This window comes from Onychostruthus taczanowskii, unplaced genomic scaffold, assembly GCF_017590055.1.
Source record: "Onychostruthus taczanowskii isolate IOZ18803 unplaced genomic scaffold, ASM1759005v1 scaffold584, whole genome shotgun sequence".
In the NCBI taxonomy this organism is placed as follows: domain Eukaryota; kingdom Metazoa; phylum Chordata; class Aves; order Passeriformes; family Passeridae; genus Onychostruthus; species Onychostruthus taczanowskii.
Window position 1 is genome coordinate 3,962 of NW_024503502.1, and position 8,592 is coordinate 12,553.

At 58.8% G+C, this 8,592-nt stretch overlaps 1 protein-coding gene across 1 annotated transcript in view; it reads left to right on the forward strand.

Annotated features, from left to right (window-relative positions):
* LOC121343231 (polyunsaturated fatty acid lipoxygenase ALOX15B-like) overlaps window positions 1-8,128 on the forward strand; it is a 9,813-nt gene extending 1,685 nt beyond the window's left edge. Inside the window, exons 2-5 of the mRNA XM_041418213.1 lie at window positions 5,131-5,542; window positions 5,996-6,091; window positions 6,707-6,788; window positions 7,941-8,128. Of these exons, the coding sequence (XP_041274147.1) occupies window positions 5,131-5,542; window positions 5,996-6,091; window positions 6,707-6,788; window positions 7,941-8,061 (711 nt within the window). The 3' untranslated portion in view covers window positions 8,062-8,128. The remainder of the gene's footprint in view (window positions 1-5,130; window positions 5,543-5,995; window positions 6,092-6,706; window positions 6,789-7,940) is intronic.
* Window positions 8,129-8,592: the final 464 nt, after the last annotated feature.

Here is an 8,592-nt window from a genome sequence, read left to right on the forward strand (position 1 = left end):
GACATTGGGGGGATTTGGGGACATTGGGGGGGATTGGGGGGGGTTGTGTGTCCTAATGCCCCAAAAAGGGCCCCAGGTGTCCCCAAATGTCCCCAAAAGGACCCGGGCTGAGGGGGAGGGGACGCTGGGTGACACCCAGGGCGTGGCCGGGGCGGGTGACACTGCGTGGGTGGCCCTGGGGACAATGGGGACACCGGGGACAGCGGTGGCGCAATGGGGACACAGCGGGGGCGGCAGCGGTGACGCAAGGGAGGGGACGGCGGTGACACGAGGGAGGTGACAGCGGTGACGCGGAAATGGTGACAACGGTGGCGCAGTGGAGGTGACGGTGAGGGTGGCAGTGGTGACGTGGTGGCGGTGACAACGGTGACACAGGGATGGTGACAACGGTGGCACGGTGACAATGGTGACACGGGTGACACAGTGACAGTGGGACAATGGGGACACGGTGGCAATGGTGACACGGTGACAACGGTGACACAGGGATGGTGACAACGGTGGCACGGTGACAATGGTGACACGGGTGACACAGTGACAGTGGGACAATGGTGACACGGTGGCAACGGTGACGCTGGTGACACGGTGACAATGGTGACATGGGTGACACAGTGACAGTGACAAGGGTGACAATGGTGACACTGGCAATGGTGACACGGTGACAATGGTGACGCTGGTGACACATTGACAGTGGTGACACTGGTGACACCATAACAGTGACAATGGTGACACAGGGATGGTGACAACGGTGGCACAGTGACAATGGTGACACGGGTGACACAGTGACAGTGGGACAATGGTGACAATGGTGACACGGTGACAACGGTGACACAGGGATGGTGACAACGGTGGCACAGTGACAATGGTGACACGGGTGACACATTGACAGTGGTGACACTGGTGACACCATAACAGTGACAATGGTGACACAGGGATGGTGACAACGGTGGCACGGTGACAACGGTGACAATGGTGACACAATGGAGGTGACAGCAGTGACACAGTGATGGTGACAGTGCTGACGCTGGTGACACGTTGATAGTGGTGACACAATGGTTGACACCATGACAGTGACATCAGTGACACAGCGACAATAGTGACACAGTGACAATGGTGACACCGGTGACACAATGGAGGTGGCACTGGTGACATCATGACAGTGACAACGGTGACACAGGGACAGTGGTGACACTGGTGACACCATGACAGTGACAACGGTGATGCAGCAGCAATGGTGACACTGGTGACACCATGGCAGTGACAACGGTGACAATGGTGACACAGGGATGGTGACAACGGTGGCACGGTGACAATGGTGACACGGTGGCAGTGGTGGCACAATGGAGGTGACAGTGCTGACATTATGACAGTGACAGTGATGACACCGTGACAATGGTGATACAATGGAGGTGGCACTGGTGACACCATGGCAGTGACAACGGTGACAATGGTGACACAGGGATGGTGACAACGGTGGCACGGTGACAATGGTGACACGGTGGCAGCAGTGATACAATGGAGGTGACACTGGTGACACCATGACAGTGACAATGGTGACACAGTGACAATGGTGACACTGGTGACACAATGGAGGTGACGCTGGTGACACCAGGACAGTGACAACAGTGACACAGCGGCAATGGTGACACCATGACAGTGGCAATGGTGACACCGGTGGCGTTGTCCCCCAGGGGTATCGGTGGTGGCAGTGGCACAGTGGTGGTGGCCTGGTGGTGGTGACACAGCGAAGGTGGCAGCGGTGACAACGGTGACAGTGCAGCGGTGACATGGCAGCGGTGACAGCGGTGGCCTGATGATGGTGACGGTGATGGTGACAACGGTGACGCAGCGAAAGTGACACAGCGGCGGTGGCACAGCCGTGGTGACACGGCCCTGGTGACAGTCGTGGCAGAGCCACGGTGACAGTGGTGACACTGCCACGGTGACAGTGGTGGTGACAGTGGTGACGCGGCCATGGCAACAATGGTGACACTGCCACGGTGACAATGGTGGCACGGTCATGGTGACACACGCATGGTGACAGCAGTGACACAGCCGTGGTGACACAGCCATGGTGACAACGGTGACCTGGCCATGGTGACACAGCCATGGCAACAATGGTGATACAGCCATGGTGACACAACCATGGTGACAATGGTGACACAGCCATGGTGACAACGGTGACCTGGCCATGGTGATAATGGTGGCACAGCCTTGGTGGCACAGCCTTGGTGACAATGGTGACCCAGCCATGGTGGCACAGTCGCAGTGACGATGGTGGCGCCGTCACAGTGACAGCGGTGACCTGGCCATGGTGACACAGCCATGGTGACAACAGTAACAGAGCCACGCTGACAATGGTGGCACAGCCATGGTGACACAGCCATGGTGACAGCAGTGACACAGCCATGGTGACAACGGTGACCTGGCCATGGTGACACAGCCATGGTGACAACAGTAACAGAGCCACGCTGACAATGGTGGCACAGCCATGGTGACACAGCCATGGTGACAGCAGTGACACAGCCATGGTGACAACGGTGACCTGGCCATGGTGACACAGCCATGGCAACAATGGTGACACAGCCATGGTGACACAACCATGGTGACAACGGTGACACAGCCATGGTGACAACGGTGACCTGGCCATGGTGACAATGGTGGCACAGCCATGGTGACACAGCCATGGTGACACAGTTACGGTGACAGTGCTGGCACAGCCATGGTGATACAGCCATGGTGACACAGCCATGGTGACAGTGCTGACACACCCATGGTGACACAGCCATGGTGATACAGCCATGGTGACAGTGGTGGCACAGCCATGGTGACACAGCCACGGTGACAGCAATGACACAGCCATGGTGATAGTGGTGACACAGTCACAGTGACGATGGTGGCACAGCCACAGTGACAACAGTGACCTGGCCATGGTGATACAGCTATGGTGGCACAACCATGGTGATGGTGGCACAGTCACAGTGACAATGGTGGCACAACCATGGTGACACAGCCATGGTGACAGCAGTGACAGAGCCGTGGTGATAGTGGTGGCACAGTCACAGTGACAATGGTGGCACAGCCATGGTGACAACGGTGACCTGGCCATGGTGACAATGGTGGCACAGCCATGGTGACAGTGACACAGTGACAGCGGTGACAGCAGTGACAGAGCCATGGTGATAGTGGTGGCACAGTCACAGTGACAACGGTGACCTGGCCATGGTGACAGTGGTGACACAGCCACGGTGACAGTGGTGGCACAGTCATGGTGACACAGCAATGGCAACAACGGTGACACAGCCGTGGTGTCAGCGGTGGCATAGCCGTGGTGACAATGGTGGCACAGTCACAGTGACAATGGTGGCACAGCCACGGTGACAGTGACACTGCAGTGGCAGTGGCTGCAGAGCAAGGTGACAGTGACACGGTGATGTCCCCAGTGCCCCCATACAGGTGACCAAGTTTGGAAACAATGTCCCCAGAGGTGTCCCACTGTGCAGGTGACACAGCACAGCGTGTGACAGTGACCCAGTGACAGTGACAGTGACACAGTGACAGTATCACAGTGACATTGACACAGTGACAGTGACACAGCAGCAGTGACACAGTGACACGGTGACAGTGACACAGCAACAATGACACAGTGACACAGTGGGAGTGACACAGTGAGAGTGACACAGTGACAGTGACACAGCAACAGTGACACAGTGACACAGTGACAGTGACACAGTGACAGTGACACAGTGGCACAGTGACAGTGACAGTGACACAGCAACAGTGACAGTGACAAGGTGACAGTGACAGCAACAATGACAGTGACACAGTGAGAGTGACACAGTGAGAGTGACACAGTGACAGTGGCAGTGACACAGCAACAGTGACACAGTGACACAGTGACTGACACAGTGGCACAGTGACAGTGACCGTGACACAGCAACAGTGACACAGTAACAGTGACAAGGTGACAGTGACACAGCAACAATGACACAGTGACACAGTGAGAGTGATACAGTGAGAGTGACACAGTGACAATGACACAGCAACAGTGACACAGTGACAGTGACACAGTGACAGTGACACAGTGACAGTGACAGTGACACACCAACAGTGACACAGTGACACAGCAACAGTGATACAGTGACAGTGACGGTGATACAGTGACAGTGACACTGACGCAGTGACACAGTGACAGTGATAGTGACACAGTGACACAGCAACAGTGACACAGCAACAGTGACACAGCGACAGTGACACAGTGACAGTGACACAGTGATACAGTGACACAGTGACAGTGATACAGTAACGCAGTGACAGTGACACAGTGATACAGTGACAGTGACACAGTGACATGGTGGCAGTGGCACAATGACAGTGACACTGACACAGTGACACAGGCACAGTGACAGTGGCACAGTGTTAATGACACAGTGACACAGTGACACAGTGACAGTGGCAGTGACAGTGATACAGTAACAGTGATAGTGACACAGTGACAATGACGCAGTGACAGTGATACAGTGACACTGACACAGTGACACAGTGACAGCGGCACAGTGTTAGTGACACAGTGACAGTGACACAGTGACACAGTGAGAGTGACACAATGACACAGCAACAGTGATACAGCAACAGTGACACAGTGACAGTGACACAGTGACACAGGCACAGTGACAGTGGCACAGTGTTAATGACACAGTGACACAGTGACACAGTGACAGTGGCAGTGACAGTGATACAGTAACAGTGATAGTGACACAGTGACAATGACGCAGTGACAGTGATACAGTGACACTGACACAGTGACACAGTGACAGCGGCACAGTGTTAGTGACACAGTGACAGTGACACAGTGACAGTGATACAGTGACACAGTGACAGTGGCACAGTGGCACAATGACAATGTCCCCGTACAGGTGACAGAGTACAGTGTGGCTGTCCCCTGGGCCGCCTGTTGCTGCTCCAGGTGCACAGTGACAGTGACACAGTGACACTGACACAGTGACACAGTGACAGTGATACAGTGACATAGTGACAATGACACAGTGACAGTGACACAGCGACAGTGACACTGACACAGTAATACAGTGATAGTGACAGTGACAATGACACAGTGACAATGTCCCCATACAGGTGACAGAGTACCGTGTGGCTGTCCCCTGTGCCCTGGGCCGCCTGTTGCTGCTCCAGGTGCACAAGGAGCCCTGCGGGGGCCTCCCCGAGAGCTCCTGGTACCTGGAGAGTGTCACCGTGTGGGGACAGACCGGGGACACCCCTGGGGACACCCCCGGGGACACCCCTGGGGACAGCCCGGACACCCCGGACACCTCGGACAGCGAGGACAGCGCTGGTGACAGCGAGGACAGTGAGGACGAGGAGGAGGAAGAGGAGGAAGAGGAGGAGGAAGGTGACAGCGAGGACGAGGTGACGGAGGAGGAGGCGGGGACAGGTGACACCGAGGAGGAGGAGCTGGAGGAGGAGCCAGAGGACAGCGAGGGTGACACCGAGGGTGACACCAAGGGTGACATCGGCACTGCCAGCGCAGGTGAGGGCGGGGACACTGCAGGTGACACTGTGGTGGCACATGAGGACAGCGAGGACAGCGCTGGGGACAGCGAGGACGAGGAGGAGGAAGAGGGGGAGGAAGGTGACAGCGAGGACGAGGTGACGGAGGAGGAGGCGGGGACAGGTGACACCGAGGAGGAGGAGCTGGAGGAGGAGCCAGAGGACAGCGAGGGTGACACCGAGGGTGACACCAAGGGTGACATCGGCACTGCCAGCGCAGGTGAGGGCGGGGACACTGCAGGTGACACTGTGGTGGCACAGGTGACTGTGATGGCACAGGTGACGTCAGCACCTGTGAAAGTGACACCTGTGCCAGTACAGGTGATGTCACCCCCAGGTGACAGCTGTGCCAGCACAGGTGGCGTCACTCCCACAGCTGACGCCTGTGACACTCTGGGTGACGTCACCCCAGGTGATAGCGCTGTCCCCGCAGGTGACCCCGATGACGTCACTGCCCTGGGCCCCTTCCACTTCCCCTGCTACCGCTGGCTGCAGGGCTACGGCACCTGGGAGCTGCCCGAGGGCACAGGTGGGACACGGGGACACACCTGGGACACACCTGGGGACACCTGGGACAATGGGGACACCGGGGACACAGCTGGGACACACCTGGGGATACCTGGGGACACCGGGGACACCTGGGACACACCTGGGGACAATGGGGACAGGTGGGGACACACCTGGGGACAGCAGGGACACTGGGGACAGTGGGGACACCTGGGCATACCTGGGACACTGGGGACAGTGGGAACATTGGGGACAGCGGGGACACACCAGGGACAGCGGGGACAGCTGGGGACAGTGGGGACATTGGGGTGTGTGGGGCATACCTGGGACAGTTGGGGACACACCTGGGGACAGCTGAGGACACCTGGGGATACCTGGGGACAGCTGGGGACCCCTGGGGACATTGATGACACACCTGGGGACAGTGGGGACATTGGGGACACCTGGGCATTACCTGGGACAGTTGGGGACACACCTGGGGACAGCTGGGGGCCCCTGGGGACATTGATGACACACCTGGGGACATTGGGGACCACTGGAACACCTGGGGACATTGATGACACACCTGGGGCACACCTGGCGGGGTGGGGACGCACCTGGTGACAGCTGTGACGCTGTCCCCGCGGTGTCCCCGCAGCCACCACGCCGGCCATGGAGCGACACCCGCGGCTGCAGCGGCAGCGCCGGCGACACCTGAGAGAGCAACGGCAGCGCTACAGGTGAGGGACTGGTGACACTGTGACACCGGGGGTGACACTGCCGGGTGTGTGTGTGACGCTGTAACACCGGGGGTGACACTGCCGGGTGTGTGTGTGTGTGACACTGTGACACCAGGGGGGTGACATTGCTGGGTGTGTGTGTGACACTGTGACACCGGGGGTGAGACTGCCGGGTGTGTGTGACACTGTGACACTGGGGGTGACACTGCCAGGTGTGTGTGTGACACTGTGACACCGGGGGTGACACTGCCGGGTGTGTGTGTGTGTGACACTGTGACACCAGGGGGGTGACATACACCGGGGTGTGACACTGCCGGGTGTGTGTGTGTGACACTGTGACACCGGGGTGTGATGCTGCTGGGTGTGTGTGTGACACTGTGACACCGGGGTGTGACGCTGCCAGGTGTGTGTGTGACACTGTCAGGTGTGTGTGTGATGCTGACACTGGGGTGTGACACTGCTGGGTGTGTGTGTGACACTGTGACACCAGGGGGTGACACTGCCGGGTGTGTGTGTGACACTGCTGGGTGTGTGTCTGACACTGTGACACCAGGGTGTGACACTGCTGGGTGTGTGTGTGACACTGTCGGGTGTGTGTGTGACACTGTGACACTGGGGGTGACACTGCCAGGTGTGTGTGACACTGGGACACTGGGGTGTGACACTGCCAGGTGTGTGTGTGACACTGCCAGGAGTGTGTGTGTGGCCCCAAGTGTGCCCAGGTGTGCCTTTGTGTCCCAGCTGTCCCAGTGTGTGACGCTGTCCCTGTCCCCAGGTGTGTGATGCTGTCTCAGCTGTCCCTGTCCCCGTGTGTGACTCTGTCCCCGTGTGTGACACTGTCACCTCTGTCCCCGTGTGTGACACTGTCCCTGTGTGTGACTCTGTCCCCGTGTGTGACACTGTCCCTGTGTGTGACTCTGTCCCCGTGTGTGACACTGTCACCTCTGTCCCCGTGTGTGACACTGTCCCTGTGTGTGACTCTGTCCCCGTGTGTGACGCTGTCCCTGTCCCTGTCCCTGTGTGTGACGCTGTCCCTGTCCCCGCGTGTGACGCTGTCCCCATCCCCGTGTGTGACGCTGTCCCCGTGTGTGACGCTGTCCCCGTGTGTGACGCTGTCCCCGTCCCCGTGTGTGACGCTGTCCCCGTCCCCAGGCTGGCCCCCGTTGCCCCGGGGCTGCCCTGGGCGCTGCCCATGGGAACGCCGCTGGACCCCGACCTGAGCTACTCGCTGGCCAAGGCCTCGGCCTTCTACCTGAGAGGGAGCGCCGCGTGAGTGACCACTGAGTGACCACCGAGTGACCACTGACCCCTGAGTGACCACTGAGTGACCAGTGACTGACCACTGACCCCTGAGTGACCCCTGAGTGACCCCTGAGTGACACTGACCGTCCCTGACCATCCCTGACCATCCCTGACCTGAGCTACTCGCTGGCCAAGGCCTCGGCCTTCTACCTGAGAGGGAGCGCCGCGTGAGTGACCCTGAGTGACCACTGAGTGACCACTGAGTGACCCTGAGTGACCACTGAGTGACCAGTGACTGACCAGTGACCCCTGAGTGACCCCTGAGTGACCCCTGAGTGACCACTGACCGCTGACTCTCCCCCAACTGCCCTCTCTGACCCTGACCCCAAACTTGGCCCTGCCCACGCCCTCCCCCCACTGGCCTCAGCCTGTCCCTGATGTCCCCAGAATGTCCCCAAAATGTCCCCCCAATGTCCCCAGTGTCCCCTCAGTGTCCCCACTGTCCCCCACTGTCCCCAATGTCCCCCACTGTCCTCAATGTCCCCCCAATGTCCCCAGTGTC